At 37.7% G+C, this 18145-nt stretch overlaps 1 protein-coding gene across 14 annotated transcripts in view; it reads left to right on the top strand.

The window, feature by feature from the left end:
• Window positions 1-17106, top strand: part of ARID1B (AT-rich interaction domain 1B) — a 513434-nt gene extending 496328 nt beyond the window's left edge. For all 14 annotated transcript variants that reach the window (XM_089669757.1, XM_089669751.1, XM_089669747.1 and 11 more), the window contains 4 exons: window positions 1190-1286; window positions 5517-6297; window positions 12838-12968; window positions 13733-17106. In XM_089669757.1, coding sequence (XP_089525883.1) covers window positions 1190-1286; window positions 5517-6297; window positions 12838-12968; window positions 13733-15481 — 2758 coding nt within the window. In that variant the 3' untranslated portion in view covers window positions 15482-17106. The remainder of the gene's footprint in view (window positions 1-1189; window positions 1287-5516; window positions 6298-12837; window positions 12969-13732) is intronic.
• Window positions 17107-18145: the final 1039 nt, after the last annotated feature.

The raw sequence follows: 18145 nt of genomic DNA, 5'->3' as shown, positions 1-18145 counted from the left end.
CTTGCTGAATTAAAGAGATCCTGTCATCAAAAAAGTTGCAGGTATAAATGCAGGTCCCTTTAGGGTCCAGACTGTCCCTATGTGAAAAAATCAGCCTAAAGAATAAGTTCACTGTTTTGACAGTGAGCGGGAGATGTCCCCCCTCGCTGTCACAATAAAACAAAAGCTCCCCCCAGCCAGTATTCTGTCAATGAGAAAACTACAAGTACTGACAGCCTTTGCTACACAGATAGTCTGCAGGACTGTGGCATTACACCCATGCTAACAAAAATATATTAAATGCATATTTTTTTTTACCTGCATAAAATGTCCATTTATCATTTTTTTGTAAAGGTGAACTTATCCTTTAAAAGCCAATAGGAATTTGCAGGAGGCAGGAAGTGCTGAAGCTTTGCCTGTCAGAATATTCCAGCATTCAGATGTAAAAGCAGGGTATTCAAGGTTATCTTTGACCTTAATACTTTGAGTCTCTGATCTAGAACAACTATGCAGCAAGTCAGAGTGAACTCAGAATTCCTGATCTGCATACTTTTTTTTAAGTTCGTGACGTAGAATGTATTGAAATACTTTTGCTCTGTAAACAAAACTGCTAATTTTTGAGCATGAACAGCACTTGCCAGATTTCCACACAACATCTGAATTGGATTCAGTTGAGAACTTGACTAGATCGTCAACAAATTGGTAACTTCTCACAAACCCAAGTAGATAGGCCATTGCAAATGTTAGGATCCAATATTAAATTCTGGAAAAGCTGCCTGAACCGTGCACATGCTTGGAATTATTTTAATAATGTACAAGGCACTCATGCCTTCCATTTGTTTGAATCTGGGTCCCATTACCTTCAGGATGTCCCTGTCTGCCTGAAGCAAATGTTCTACCTATACTTGCATGGCATTTCTCTGGCTGCTTTCCCTTGCAGCCCAACAATCTTCTGTGTGAATAATTGCCTTTCAACCAAATTGGTCCTAGTGGGCCTGTCTAAGTTGGGAAGATTTTGTTTCAGGAGCAGATACTGATGTCAAAAGATATATGTAAAGCTGGGAAGAATGTTTCAGGGAAACCTGCCTTATGAGGGATTTACAAGCATTTTTACACAAGAAAACCTAATACAAAATAACAAAGCTGCAAAATATTTTATCCATTATTGGAACATAATAATAAACATAATTGTTGTTGCCTTGTGTTCCAGGCATGAAACCTATGGACAGCAGTATCCTGGGCAAGTTCCCTCTTCAGGACAACCACCCTATGGAGGGCACCAACCAGGAATGTACCCACAGCAGCAAGTAAGTTTATGGAATAGTTCATGTAATATTCCATTCAGTATAATAGAAAAGTTGGAAATGTATTTGTTAGACAACTGCTTGTGTGACAACTGCGGAGTTACTGTACATCCAATAAACTTAAGCGTTAAAGCATCTTTTATAAAAGATTGTTTGACACAGTGTTTAAAATTTTAGTAAACCCTCTGTCTCAGAAATTGTTGCATAGAACTCATTACAGTATATTCAAAGGTCATTGCAATAATCAGATTCATGTAGCTCAGTTTACATTTTCAAAAACTTGATGGTTAGTGCTATGTGTTTATAGATTGGGATCCTGTTTGGTGCATTCACTCTAAAATGTTATCACTGAAATGATTGACACTGGCTGTGGGGTTGATCACAAGGGACATAACTAAATTCTTTCAAATGAAGTGCTCTGTTTCCCTAAATGCTATAGATGGATCAAAATTCATGTGGTTCAGAAGGAACCAGATAAATTGTGATCCCTGTATGGCTGCCCTGGTTTGACAGAAGTCGATCTAGCGATCAACATTTGTCGAACAGGACTATTGGAAAACCTTTGTTGATTAGCCACTGCAGCCAATCAACTGTACTCGCTGATCAGTGTATTCTGACAGTGGAGGCCAGCTTAAGACCTTCCAAAGATGCTTATAAGTATTTTTTTGAACTCTACCAAGTTGTCCCAAATAAGAATACTCTTGCGCAACATATATCTCAATTTGCTTCAAAAGCTAGAGGATAGTAGGTTCATTTGCAATAAAAGAAAAATTTATGTCAAGGCATTTCCAAGCAAAAATGTCTCAAAAAGCAATAGAAAAATGGTATAAAACTTAATTTGGGTTTTAATGATATAGCTAGCTCTAGTAGAGCAGTACCAGTAGAGCAGAAATAATACATATGACGTACGTCATTCTGAATGGACCCTCTGTTTTTGTCACTACTCTTTGTATGCTCTTTCTGGATCATATCATGCGAAATTATGTATGCATACTTTTTTATGAAAAGTTATAATAGCTCTAGACTAAACACATTATATGGTGGGCAATGGTGCAAACCACATAATACTGTATAAACCTATATATGAGGTGCAGCGCTTAAAACATATGAAATATAATAATGTGTCAAAAAAAGTACAAATTAAACATACGTATATCTCAGTGCAACCAATATGGTAATAAACAAAAAGTCATTCCAGTATAAATCTGTATATCAGTGATGTGATACTAATAATCACAGCAAATTGTGTTTGATTCCACACAGTGCTCTGGGGTCCAATGTGCAATCCACCACCACTGTGCACTCACCACAGGGTTACTTGTTCGGTAGCAAATATAACAAGAGATCTGTATTATCCACTCTCTGACATCTGTTGGTCCTGTTACATCCTAAAAGGAAATGCTCACCACACGGAGCCTGGAAAACGGTGTATATAGTGTAGTATTTATTTAAAACTATGCATAAAAGCATTCCATCTGGAAAACAGTAAAACATTTAAGTATGCCACATACCAAGATGGTTGCCGTTCCAAAGCACGGACTCGGCGGCGTGATATCAGCACGTAGGCTCCATCCAACGCATTTTGTGCACACACACACGCCCTCAGAGGTATGCCCATTGCTGACGTCAGAAGCAAACACTGTTTAAATAGCCTGCAAGGTGATCCTCTAATTACCGGGCACCATTTTGTGGTAGTCTATGCCAGAAGCCATTGTTTAGAAGGAATATTTAGTAAACAAAAATGTCCTAAGAAATTACTACATTATATCAATATAGGGCACTGCGCGCCTACAAATACCTGGCACAATTTTGTTGCAGTCTATGTCAGAAGCCATTGTTTAGAAGAAACATTTAGTGAACAAAAATGTATTCAAGAAATACCACATTATATCACTGTAAGGCACTGAGCATCTTTATGTTCTTTTATATATTTAATACAATTAACGGCTGGAAGCCATTTTATCGGCAATTCATATCTAATAAATGTAAATGCATCCAAAATCTGTAAGATATATCACTATGGTGTATTATTTATCCGTACCATTCATTTGGTGATAAAAACTAGCACCATCAGGTAATTAATATATCCTTCATACATGGCAATTATCATCTGATTCACAGTGTAAAGTGATACTACATTATGAGATCAATCAGAAAATTATATATAACAAAATGTAAACAAAAGGAAGAAAAAAAATATATTAGAATGTTGCTGCCCTAAAAATTTTAAGGCATACAAACTCGCAATACTGATTAAAAAGAAGGCTATTTAGATCAGTGTAGAATATTATAGTTGTTACATTTACAGCAGAGTAAATGCATACAAAAAAATGAGAAAAGAACCTATGTCACTTCAGCTATTATATATAAAGCAGTTAATATCAATATCTACATTCAATCCTCGAGGCACCAATGTACACATCTCATGAATCCATTTGGTTTCGAGTTTGGACACTTCTCTATTCTCTCATGAGAGATGGGATGAGGGAACATTTGTACAACATAAAAAAGGGATTTAAGGAGCATTTTTTATCGAAACATTTAGAGATTGCCACTGGAGAAACCCAAATGGTATTAGGTTTACGGGAATTGATATTATACATCCTCACTGGCAGGGATGCAATAAATGCAGAGAGGTGTACAAACTTGAAACCAAATGGATTTATGAGATGTGTACATTGGTGCCTCGAGGCTTAAATGTAGATATCGATATTAACTGCTTTATAGATAATAGCTGAAGTAACATAGGTTATTTTCTCCTTTTTTGTATGCATTTACTCTGCTGTAATTGTAACAATTATAATATTCTACACTGATCTAAATAGCCTGCTTTTTAATCTGTATTGCGAGTTTGTATGCCTTTAAAATTTTAGGGCAGCAACATTCTAATATATATTTTTTTCTTCCTTCTGTATACATTTTTTATATATCGTTTTCTGATTGATCTCATATTGTAGTATCACTTTACACTGTGCGACAGATGATAATTGCCATGTATGAAGGATATATTAATTACCTGATGGTGCTGGTTTTTATCACCATATGAATGTTATGGATAATTAATACACCATAGTGACATATCTTACAGACTTCGGATGTGTTTACATTTATCAGATATGAATTGACGATAAAATGGCTTCTAGCCGGTGTTAATTGTATTATATAAAAATACATAAAGATGCTTCGTGCCTTATAGTGATAAAATGTGGTATTTCTTTAATACATTTTTGTTCAGTAAATGTGTCTCCTAAAAAAAATGGCTTCTGACTACAACAAAATGGTGCCCAGTAATTGTAGGCACGCAGTGCCCTATAGCAATATAATGTGGTAATTCCTTAGGACATTTTTGTTTGCTAAATATTCCTTTCAAATAATGGCTTCTGGCATGGATACAACAAAATGGCGCCCGGTAATTGCAGGCGAGCATCGCAGGCTATTTAAACAGTGTTAGCTTCTGACATCGGCAATGGGCAAACCCCTGAGGTCGTGAGTGTTCAAGAAACGAATTGGGTGGAGCTTACGTGCTGACGTCACGCCGCCGGGTCCATGCTTTGCAACGGTGGCCATCTTGGTATGTGGCATAGTTAATGTTTTACTGTTTTCCATGTGGAATGCTTCTGTGCATAATTTTAAATAAATACTACACTATATACACCATTTTCCGGGCTCAGTGTGGTGAGCATTTCCTTTTACGATGTAACGGGACCAACAGATGTCGGAGAGTGGATAATACAGATCTCTTGTTATATTTGCTACCAAACAAGTAGCCCTCTGGTGAGTGCACAGTGGTGGTGGATTGCACATTGGACCTCAGAGCACTGTGTGGAATCAAACATGATTTGCTGTGATTATTAGTATCACATCACTGATATACAGATTCATACTGGAAGGACTTTTTGTTTATTACCATATTGGTTGCACTGAGAGATATGTATATGTAATTTATACTTTTTTTGACACGTTATTTTATTTCATATATTTTATGCACTGCGCCTCATATATATGTTTGTTCATTGAGATCTGTTGTCACGGTCTCTGGTGCTAGCTGCTCCTACTTGTATAGCGCTCACCATTTGCATTTTGACATAATACTATATGTCAATAGTTTTGAACATAACCATGAGTTGCTGTCCTTTTTCAGTATTTAGTTTGTCATTTGTTTGTCTTGGATACTAATCGTAGAAACCTATGGTATGTGGTGGTTTACAAAAATTCTGCTTTATTTAATTTTAGAACTTCAAACGCCATATGGATAGTATGTATTGTCCTTCGTCAAAGCGCCATGAGGGAGACATGTACAGTATGCAGTATAGTAGCCAGCAGCAGGATGTGTACAATCAATATGGCAACACATACTCTGGACCTGAAAGGAGGCCAATGCAAGGACAGTATTCCTTCCCTTACAACAGAGAGAGGATGCAGGGCCCAGGACAAATGCAGCAGCATGGCTTGGGACCTCAAATGATGGGTGGACCAGTGCAGTCATCTTCAGCCGATGGTACTCAGCAGAATATGTGGCCCTCACGCAGTGACATACCCTATCAATACCAAGGAAGACCAGGCCCTGCTGGCACACAACAGCAAGGAACTTATCCAACTATGAACCGTACCGATGATATCTTGGGATCTGACCAAAGAATGAATCATGAGGGTCCTTGGCCATCTCACGGAAACCAACGGCAGCCTTCCTACATGTCCCCATCTGGATCCATGCAGCCAAACACTAGGGCTCCGCCTTCATCTTACCAGACCCCACCTTCAATGGCAAATCACATTTCAAGGGCTTCTAGCCCTGCCTCATTTCAGCGTTCTCTAGAAAACCGTATGTCACCAAGCAAATCTCCTTTCTTGCCATCTATGAAAATGCAGAAAGTTATGCCCTCAGTTGCATCATCTCAGACGTCTGGGAATTCATCATCTATCGCCAGGCGTGAAATTACTTTTCCCCCTGGCTCAGTGGAAGCAACTCCGCCAGTCTTGAAGCCAAGGAGAAAAATTACCTCAAAAGACATTGGTAAGAGCAAACAAAGTTTAATTAGGTTTATTTATTAATTTATTTTAAATTAATATTTTAAAATGTATTTATAAGCATTATATTTTTCATTGTACATGATGATTTGTCAAATTCAAAATAGTATTTAAGGTGATTTCTTAAATACATGTAAATAGGAAATTGTTATTGCTGTTTTAGGAAGCCATTTCCCATGGGACAGATATAAACAACAAGTAGGATTTCATATGAAATAACTGAATATACATTGCTTTTATTGTAAACTGATGCAGTGTTTGGTATAGGCACATACTGTCATCAGGACATTCAATAATACTTAATGAAATGTGCAATAAAAAAATATTATCTTATTAAGAGAGGTTTTTTTAAATGCACCACATATAATATACATTAAATAAAAGAAACTATATAAATATTTATCTGTAGAATGTTATCTATATATAAGTAAAGAACAGACCAGTATTGCCTGTGGTCTCCTTGTAGCTGTTCCCCATCTTTTACTGACTTACAGTGATTTCACACTGTGCCTCTGTGTGGAGGTGAACATCTTGGTAAAAGGAGCAGGGCTTTGTTTTCTCAGAGCTGCCCCCTCTGATGAATGGTAATCTGCTGCATTTTGAAGTTTAATTCAACAGTCATCAGAAGAGGTTCAGGAATCACAGATCCACACAGTGGATGAAGCACAGGCAGGCAGATTCTTCCACTGCAGGTTCTAATGTACATATTTCTCTATAGCAAGCAGTGCAGTTATGAAATCACTAAATCAAATTTCAAATCTCATGATACTAAAATTCAAAGGCAGCAGTGTGCAGTATCTTAGATGACATCACACTGTAGATATACAGCTATGAGGCTCAAGACATGGGAGAGCCTGGCAGGAGGAAGTGGACTACTATTTTTTTTGTAAGAAATTAAAGGCAAAAGGGTACATTTTACCAGTGCTGTTAAGGCACAATTCACATATTTTCATCTTCACATTTTAAGTTTGGCTCCACTTTAATGACATTTGGAGTCTAGAGTCCAATGTAATACCTTTTGAAAGTGCCACAGATTTGTTAGAGCAATTTGTTTTATGTCTGTACTTAAAATACTGAAGGTAACAATGCAGAAAATTAAATAGCACCAATAGACACCCATATGTTATCTAGAGAACTGGATAGAAACACCTAAAGAATGATGTTAAAATGTGTGGAGCAGGACTACAATAAAAGTGATCTGCAGTTATGGTATGTGATATCTTTCTTGCTTATCTATGATAGAGGAAGAGGTGGGTGCCTGCAGCCACTATTTAGGTTTGTATGCCCTAGAAAATGCTTTGAAAACCTGTAGAACATGGGATTGATTTACTATAGCATGTTTACTTTGCAAAGGGAGTTTTCACTTAGCTTATTGAATGTGGTCCAAAAAAAATCCCTTATCGTTCTTTACCTCATGTACTAAGTTAAGGGAAATTCCTTTGCAAAGTAAAAGTTCACTTTGCTAGGTAAACAGCCTTTGCCCTTAACAAATCAACCCCCATGCCTCTAAGGCTAATGACTATTTCCTGTGTTACTTTTTAAATAGCAAATCTTTTGCATCAATGTGGTGGACTGGGTTGATAAACTACTGGGAGGGGCTGGGCATGAACCAGCTGTCTTGGTTCATGTTGGAACCAATGACAGAATACATGGAAGGTGGAGGCTCCTTAAGAATCAATTTAAAGAACTAGGCTGCAAGTTGAAGGGAAGGACCTCCAAGGTGATATTCTCTGAAATATTACCTGTTCCATGTGCAACTCAGGAAAGACGGGAAGATTAGAGAACTCAATGCATGGTTGAAGACCTGGTGTAAGGACCTGGGAAGGATTTGGGTTTCTAGAGCACTGGGCTGACTTTTCATTGGGGTGCAACCTATATGCGAGAGGTGGTCTGCACTTAAATGGAAGGGGAGTCTGCTGTGCTGGGGGAGAGGTTTATGGGAAGGCTGGAGGAGTATTTAAACTAGGATTGAGGGGGGAGGGAGAATTAGATTATAAAGGGGTAGACAGATCAGACAGGGGTCAGTACTTATTGGTGGGTGGAATGGGGAAAGATGGGGGGAAGGCTATGGCAGATGATGAGAAGGTTCCCATGTTACAAACAACCAGTGGAATTGGTACCATTTGTATGAAAATAAAAAATATGCAAAATGCGTGTGAACAAGGTGTCAATCAATTAAAGTGTTTGTTCACCAATGCCAGAAGTCTGCCAAGTAAAATAGGTGAGTTGGAAGCTTTGTTGCATGAAGAGAACTATGATTTAATTGGTATTGCTGAATCTTGGCTTCATTCTTTGCATTACTGGGTCATTAATATTCCCGTCTATGTTCTCTTTCGGAGAGACAGACTAAATAGGAAAGGTGATGGTGTCTGTCTCTTGTGAGAAGTGATCTCAGAGCGAGTGTGAAAGAGGACCTTGTTGATGGAGAGTGTGATGAGGCTGAAGTATTATGGGTGGAACCGCACATGGGGGTGCATACTACAAAGGTAATCATTAGAGTTTGTTATAGGCCTTCCAGTGTTATTGAGGAGGTGGAAATTGACTGGAGTAATAGTACTGCAGGAACAGTTAAAGGGCAAACATTTTTAAACCTACTACAGGACAATTTTATGCTACAGTTCATAGAGGCCCCTACTAGGAATGATGCTCTGCTGGACCTGGTAATCCCAAACCATGTAGAGCTTATTACGAATGTCCATATAAAATAACATCTGGGTAGCAGTGACCATAACATGATTTCATTTATTTTTGGCTGTAAACAGCAAGCACATACGGGAAAAATAAAAATGCTCAATTTCAAGAGAGCTAATTTTCCAAGGCTGAGAGCTGCTCTCCAATATATAGACTGGGAGGGAATATTGGCATTGATGAACACAACACAGAAATGGGAGTTCTTCAAAAAGACTGTATGTTAACACATTGCAAAATATATTCCCATGGGCAACAAGTTTAAAAGGCTAAAAATCAAACCTATGTGGCTTACGGCCAAAGTTAAAAAGGCTATAGATAATAAGAAAAGAGCTTTTATTCAGTATAAAAATGAAGGAACGCTATCATCGTTTAGACATTACAAAGAATATAACAGGATATACAAAAAGGAAATAAAGGCCGCAAAAACTGAAATCGAATGACAGATTGCAAAAGATAGCAGGACCAACCCCAAAAAATTCTTCAAATATGTTAATAGTAAAAAGGTTCGGTCCGAGCATGTAGGCCATTTACAAAATAATCTAGAGTGGGTGACTGGGGGCAAAGAGAAAGAAAATGTATTAAATACCTTCTTCAGCTCTGTGTATACAAAGGAGCATGGGGGAGCTCTTGTCCATAATGGGCATGGTATTGACCTAGCTCCAGATGATCCACATTGGCTCACAATTGATATGATCCAAAAATATTTAGACAGTATAAAGGTGAATAAAGCACCTGGACTGGATTGCATACACCCACGGGTCCTTAAAGAATTGAGCTCTGTCATTTCAAAGCCATTGTTTCTAATTTTTAGGGACTCCTTAATGACTGGATTGGTGTAAGGCCAATGTGGTGCCAATATTTAAAAAGGGGTCAAAATCTTTACCAAGTTATTATAGACCTGTTCGTTTAACTTCTATAGTTGGGAAGATACTGGAGAGTTTATTAAAAGACCACATAGATGAGTTCTTACTGGAAAAAAATGTTTTAAGCAACAGACAGCATGGATTCATGAAAGACAGAAGTTGTCAAACAAATCTGATTTCTTTTTATGAGGGGGTGAGCAAAACTGGACAGAGGGGTGGCGGTGAACATGGTATACTTGGATTTTGCAAAAGCGTTTGACACAGTTCCCCACACACGGCTAATGTGTAAGGTAAAGTCTTCGAAAAATTTGTATGTAAATGGATAGAAAACTGGCTAAAAGATCGTATTCAGAGAGTAGTGGTTAATGATTCATACTCTGAATGGTCTGGGGTCATCAGTGGTGTACCCCAGGGTTCAGTGTTGGGACCCTTACTTTTTAATATACAGTATTTATGAACAATATAGGGTCTGAGATTAAAAATCCCATTTCAGTCTTTGCAGATGACACCAAGCTGTGCAGTGGAATAACGTCCTTACAGGATGTCTTCAACTTACAAGCTGACCTCAATGCACTGTTTAGTTGGGGAAACTATGTGGCAAATGAGGTTTAATGTTGATAAATGTAAGGTTATGCACTTGGGGGCTAAGAATATGCATGCATTATAAATACTAGGGGCAGTGGTGTATTTTGGCGCACCCCCCCCCCCCTCCCTGCAGAAAGACTTTGACCAAGAACACCCTTGCCCTCCACCCGAGCCTTAAACTACCACTGCCCCCCATACACCAGCCACCATCCCCCATGGCGAGAGAGAGACACTCACCTTCACAGCTCCGGACATCCCCAGAAACAAGAGTCGGGCTGTGCATACACTGTCATGAAACCCACAGCATCTCTTAGAACCCTCCATGTCCCCATGCCACTTGTGTCCCTTCTTCCATCCCTTCTTCCAAGGGGCAATGCTGCCCCCCCTGAAAAATGCCACCCTAGGCAAATGCTTTGTTTGTCTTGTGGTAAATACACCCCTGACTAGGGGGAGTACAACTGGGGGAATCAATGATGGAGAATGATCTGGGAGTTCTGGTAGATCACAAGCTCAGTAATGGCATGCAATGCCAAGCTGCGGTTTCTAAAGCAAGCAAAATCCTCTCTTGTATTAAGAGGTATAGACTCCAGAGAGAGAGAGATATCATATTACCCCTGTACAAATCATTCGTAAGACCTCACCTGGAATATGCAGTTCAGTTTTGGGCACCAATTCAAAAAAAGAATGCTGGGGAACTTGAGAAAGTAGAGAAGGGCAACCAAACTGATACGAGGCATGGAGGAGCTCAGCTATGAGGAAAGATTAGAGGAACTGAGTTTATTCTCTCTTGAGAAGAGGAGATTAAGGGGGGGGATATGATCAACATGTAAAAAAACATCAGTGATTCATATAGTGAACTCTGTGTAGAGCTATTCACCCTGAGATCATCACAAAGGACAAGGGGGCACTCTTTACATCTGGAGGAAAAGATATTTAATCTCCAAACACGGAAAGGTTTCTTCACGGTGAGAGCTGTGGAATAGACTCCCTCAGGAGTTGGTTCTGGCCAGCTCAGTGGATTGCTTCAGAAAAGACCTGGATTCTTTCTTAGATACACAGAATATAACTGGATACTAACATTTATAGGTAAGGTTGATCCAGGGAATATCCAATTGCCTCTCGGGGGATCAGGAAGGAATTTTTTTTCCCAGCAGGAGCAAATTGGATCGTGCTTTGCTGGGGGGTTTTTTGCCTTCCTCTGGATCAACTGTGGGTATAGAATTATAACATTTTTTTTTTTTTCTATGGTTGAACTGGATGGACTTTTGTCTTTTGTCAGCCAGACTAACTATGTAACTATGTATGTAATGTCAATACATGGATCAACTATCTGCCCTATGTAGAAGAGGACCATAAAATTGTAGTTTCAAGGTCAACTTTAGGGTTACTTGTGGTTATCATAAACCAGTATCTAATAGCAACTAGGACTGCCACCAAATAATAAGACTTGAAATTTAGGCAATGCTATTCCATCTATGTCAACTGGCAATCTAAAGCATATAAAACCATTGGAATCAGGTGCTTTGGTCATATAGAAGATGACAGATGTTTTTACATTTCTTTAAAGAGTTTGGCTGAATGGTATTTGATGTGTCTGTTTCCTCTAATAATTCACGTTTAGGTATTTAGCATTTTTGCATATAAGAAAAAGTAAAACAGAGCAAAAAGACATACAGTCTCGTCTATAACGTAATGCTATAGCATTTGTATTGTAAAAGTTTTTTCAGCACAACCAAAGAAGTTTACTTTCCTTTCAGAAATTGTGTATGACTTATTGCATGGATGTGAATTTATCTTACAATGTGCACTAAATCCTTGCAGTTCCAGGATACCAGCACTAATAGAAGAAAACTCCTTTTTATGCTCTCCCCTTTTTTTTTTTTTTGAAGGGGAAGGAGATCTATGGTCGACTCCATTTTGAATTTCCATTTGTGACTTGCACAGGTGGTATTAAATACACACAGGAGAAGAGCTTGTTCTTCTCTGCTAGGCCTGCTATGTACTGTACACATTGTTATCCTACAAAATCAGCATAGCAAAGACATTGTTCAACTTCTGTAGAACTGGAGATTGCACAGCACGCTGCTATCACAGGAACCTCTGAATTTCTTTGGATTTTTGCTTTGTTGGTATTTGCTAGCAAAAGCATTTAAATCAAAGAAAGCAAAAAAAAAAAACAAAAAAAACCCAGCACAAGTTAAAAGCTGTTGTGTATAAAATGTTTTAAACAAATGACAAATATATATTCTAAATACGTTGCAGGTTTAAATATGAGTAACCATATGGACAGTTTTACACTCGTGACTCATTCATTTAAATTAATAATTAATTTAAAGTGTGTAATTTGGAAGAAAAAGCATTTATTATGTTTTTTTCTTTTTTTCTAGTAACACCCGAAGCTTGGAGGGTAATGATGTCTTTAAAATCTGGTCTCTTGGCTGAAAGTACATGGGCTTTAGACACCATCAACATCCTACTATTTGATGACAGTACAGTGGCAGCTTTCACCCTATCTCAGGTGGGTGTATTGCAGTTAAATATTGACTTTTACTTTGTTCTTTGGCTTTGAAATATACCATCTACAGCTTGTATTTTATATAGTTTATAGTATATGAATTTATCAAGGAGATTTGCCTCTTTCAACCATATAAACTGGGTATCAATATGACTATATTAGAATATTCAATGGTGATCTGTGTAGACAGGAAGGTGGGCAGCCATGGGTTCCCTGTACAAGCTCTTTGCTGTAGGTTCTGTACTACGGACTCGGGGCTCTCCCAAGTACATCCTTCTCCCATATTTTGTAATACTTTGAGAGTGACAATATACTCTTTCTCTCCAGCTGTGTAATGTGTTGATAGAACTATGGATGTAGAAGATTTTCACACATACCTGTGTGGGATACAGTGTAACATCATATTAGATATAAAGTTTGCAAATTAATCTGCTGGGAAATTATGCATACTAGGTGGGAATGACAGACACGAGAATAATGTATTGTTTAGCATAGTTTTTATGCTTTTCCAAGGAAATGAAATATTTTATAGAACACTATAGGAACCTTATGGCAACTTGATAGTCCCATGTACCTTGTATGGTTTTCTGTCTTCAACTATACTTACAGCAGTTTGCACATCTTGTGTATTCTTCTGGACAAAAAGGTTGTCACCAGTTTTTGTGTTTTGTATATTACAAGTATAATTATGCTACAAACATCATTTTTTTTTATTTCTTTATTGCAAAGCTAAGTTAAAACATTTTATTTTCTATTTTATTTAACAGCTACCTGGCTTTTTGGAGCTATTGGTGGAATATTTTAGGAAATGCCTCATTGATATCTTTGGGATATTGAAGGAGTATGAAGTTGGGACAAATGTTTGTGATGTTCTTGAAAATGACTTAGATGATAGTCCATCTACAGAGGAAGAAGAAGCTGCTATGGATTATGAAGAGGATACAGAGGAGGATGAGGTTATTGAAGAAAATGAACCTGATCAGGATAATGACAGTGTATTAGATGAGAAAGAAAACATAAAACCAGATGAAAAAATCACCCCATGCATAAAACCTGAAATGTTAGTAAGTCAAAGTGAGAAGCCAAAACAAGCAAGTAAGTTTGATAGACTGCCAATCAAAGTTGTAAAGAAGAATGATCTATTTGTGATTGACCGATCTGACCGACTTGGACATGTTCAGGAATTCAATAGTGGGCTACTTCATTGGCAGCTCGGTGGAGGTGATACGACTGAACATATTCAGACTCACTTTGAAAGCAAAATGCAAATTCTCTTGTACAGGACACCTCAAAGACCAGTCAGTCCTCCAAACAAAAAGAAGAAAGAACAAGACGATAGATTTCTACCAGATAATGATGAAGATCAACAAGAAAAGAGTATAACTGCAACCATTGATGATGTGCTCTCTGCAAGGCCAGGCGCGCTCCCTGAAGATTCCAATAACCCTTGCTTTCAAATAGAGAGTAACAAACTTTCCTTAGGAATCCATCAAGCCAAAAGTCATAGGAATATAACATTACTGGAAGATGAACCAAGAAGCCGAGATGAAGTTCCTTTGTGTACAGTAGCTGCTTGGCAAGACTCTTTGGCCAGGCGTTGCATTTGTGTGTCAAATATTATTCGTAGTTTGTCTTTTGTGCCTGGGAACGATGCAGAGATGTCAAAACATTCAGGCTTGGTCTTGACTCTTGGGAAATTAATTCTCCTCCATCATGAGCATCCAGAGAGAAAACGAACACCACAGACTTATGAAAAAGAAGAGGATGTAGAAAAAGGTGCCAGCTGCAGCAAGGATGAGTGGTGGTGGGACTGTCTCGAGGTACTGAGGGAAAATACTTTGGTCACACTAGCCAATATCTCTGGACAGTTAGACTTGTCTGCTTACACAGAAAGTATCTGTTTGCCAATCTTGGATGGTTTACTACACTGGATGGTGTGCTCATCTGCTGAGACACAGGATCCTTTCCCAACAGTAGGGCCCAATTCTATCCTTTCCCCTCAGAGACTTGTGCTTGAAACATTATGTAAACTCAGTATACAGGACAATAATGTGGATCTTATTTTAGCCACACCTCCTTTCAGTCGCCAAGAAAAATTCTATGCGACTCTAGTTAGGTGTGTTGAGGATCGCAAAAACCCTGTGTGTCGAGAAATGTCTGTGGCGCTGCTTTCGAACCTTGCTCAGGGGGATCTAGTGGTAGCAAGGGCCATAGCTTTGCAAAAAGGAAGCATTGGAAACTTAATAAGCTTCTTGGAAGATGGTGTTACCATGGCCCAATATCAGCAGAATCAACATAACCTCATGCACATGCAGCCTCCCCATTTGGAGCCTCCTAGCGTAGACATGATGTGTAGGGCGGCTAAGGCTTTATTGGCCATGGCCAAAGTGGAAGAGAACCACTCTGAGTTTCTTTTGCACGAAAGCCGTTTATTGGATATCTCTATAACAGCTGTTCTGAACTCTACAGTTTCCTCAGTCATTTGTGATGTACTCTTTCAAATAGGACAGTTATGACATCAGTGGGAAGCCAAGCATGTGTGAGAGGAGAGTAGGAAGTCGCATATAACTGGCTATTTTTTCTGTTCTTTAGAGAAGAAGAAACATGACAAATAAAAGAAAAGCAAAGATGCTCCTCACCCAGTTATTATTTACCAATTGGAATTTCTAAGAAATGGTTAATGAGCTATGAAAATAAATATTTGCTGTTTGTGTATGTTCATTCTATTTTATTTTTTTTTCTTTACCAAAGTTGGTGATTGTTTCATTTGAAGGTCATTTTGGATCTTATTTTTTTAGTTTCCTTTTTTTGATTGTATTATTAGCCTTAGGGGACAGATAAACCCGTGTGAGCATTGTAAAAATGAAACTTTATCACTTCTTTGAAGAGAATAAGTTGTTATTATTTCAGTTTTCATATTCAGAGTATTTTTTGTACCCTTGAGTTAAAAGAAATGTTCCAAACCAGTGTGCAATAGAACCACTAGTGACATTGTTGGAGTATGTAGAAAGGGGGGCTCAGTTTAAAATCAAATCTGTTTTCATCCTTTGGATAACAGTAATACTAGAATAGAAGCAGAACGAATAGACACTTGTTGGGAAATAAAATCTGAACATTTAAACCTATTTAAGAAAAAAGTTCAAAAATTCATACCACTGTCATAATCAAGTATAGTATTTGAGATTTCATATAACAGCCTTTAGATGCTTTGTAATTTTTTTTTGTTTCTCATTATTACCCAGGGTCTGGGATGTATATAAGAAATGTACAGGCCTTCACTTTGTTTCTTTTCTTAAAAAATCATTTTTAGTATACTTTGGCTATCTCCCCATGATGTGGTTAAAGTGATAGACTTTTCTTGTCATCTTTTTTTTTTCTCCTTTGTCATGGCACTGAAAAAATCCTGGCCATATTTCCCACCATGGGGGTAATGTGCAGGTTTCTGTATGTATAAATTAATGCTCTATTTCAGTATAGCAGCTGGACACTTGCAGGTTGCAATTACAATGTGGAAAAAGTCACCTGCCAACTAAAGAAGACAATGGTTATATTATACAAACGGCAGTTATTACAACACATGAATCAACACAACTTCTGGGGTTTTTCAGTGATGAAACTCAACATATTTGTATTTCAAGAAAATGTAGTTTAAAAAAAAAAAAAGAAAAGAAAATGAAAAAACTTGTTGTAAATTCCTCCTTTTCCTCTGGCTTAACGAATATCATTTATTCAGTATAAAATCTTTATACTATATGTTCCACATGTTAAGAATAAATGTACATTAAATCTTGTTAAGCACTGTGATGGGTGTTTTTGAATAATCACTTTTTCCTCTTGTATATAGTATTTGAAGTATGTTAATGGTCTTTTACACAACTGTTTCAATATACTCTCTCTGACGTTGGAAAAGGTTTATATACTGTACTGCAAGGTTCAGCTTTTATATTGATACTCAACAGACTGTATATATTTTTGTAGAAATTAGCAATAGCTCTATTTGCTTCCCGTGGGTACCTGAGAAGTTGCATTGAGAAATAATGTTATTTTGTGTGCATAGAGTTTTGCTGTAAAAAAAACAAAAACCCAACAAAATTCTTTGAAAACCCGAATTATATAAAATGTTTTCATTTTCTGAGCAGAATGCAGACTGCTGTTTATTTTATACCACTTAGTTTGCATTACATTTGTCTTACAGTAGAATTTCTTTTGGTCTACAGCTTGCGCATTTTGAATTCAAAGACTAAAATGCCAAAATATTCTATCTTGTTCGGTTTCCAGGGAAGTGGATGTAGCCTGTGCAAAGCTGTTCTTTGTTTGATGTGAAAATATAGCTTTGTAAAATTACTTTACTAAACTTCTTAAAATGTACGTAAAAGCAAAATTTTAAAAAGTCACCTTGTAAAGTAGGAAACTCTTCACCACGAGTGAAATGTTTTCTTCTTTCTTCTTCTTTGCATTACAAAAAATATTCATGTTGCCAGTCCTATCTCAACATTGCTTCATGATGACAACATATTTGTAATATGTGAATTGAATTGCTTACAGCATTGTCAGTCACCACTGCCATGCTCAAAGGTTGTGTGCTTATACAGCCTCTGCATACAGTGTTGGCCCTCTTCCCATGTGATACTGGCTCTGCATTCACTGTTGTCCTGATCTCCCTGGCTTGGCAAGCATGACATGACTGAAAGAGAAAGTGTGTTGCTGCTACTCTCCACCCAAAACCTTTACCCAGTACACACTGCACTACCTACGCTAGCACCCAGATGATTGCAAGGAATTTTATTTAAAAAGAAAAAAAGTATGTGGAGCAATTAAAATATTTTAACAGAGTAGAATTAGGTATTTATTGAGGTCACATATTTTGTTTGTATTAGAATTTACATGTGTATTAGTGACATAAAATAAGTGGGTCAAAATGGCAGTGTAAAAAGTAAAGAGAAAAAAGTAAAAATCCCAGTAGGGGATCTGTGCAATGGACCAGCACTGCAATGTAAGGGAGCCCAAACATTATTCATTTTTCTTTTCATTCAACCAACTGGTTCAACAAAAAAATATGATCCGGTGTGAATGGGAGAATCCTTCCCACTGAGTTATTGTATTCTGACAGCAGGGAGAATACGCTGATTATTGTTGCCAGCTATATCCGCAGCACTGACTGATGAGGAAAAAAACAGGCT

This window comes from Staurois parvus, unplaced genomic scaffold (genome assembly GCF_062004578.1).
Source record: "Staurois parvus isolate SC_StPar_1 unplaced genomic scaffold, SC_StPar_1.0 ptg000081l, whole genome shotgun sequence".
NCBI lineage: Eukaryota > Metazoa > Chordata > Amphibia > Anura > Ranidae > Staurois > Staurois parvus.
The sequence above is the reverse complement of the archived record's forward strand: the minus strand, read 5'-3'. Positions and strand labels throughout refer to the sequence as shown.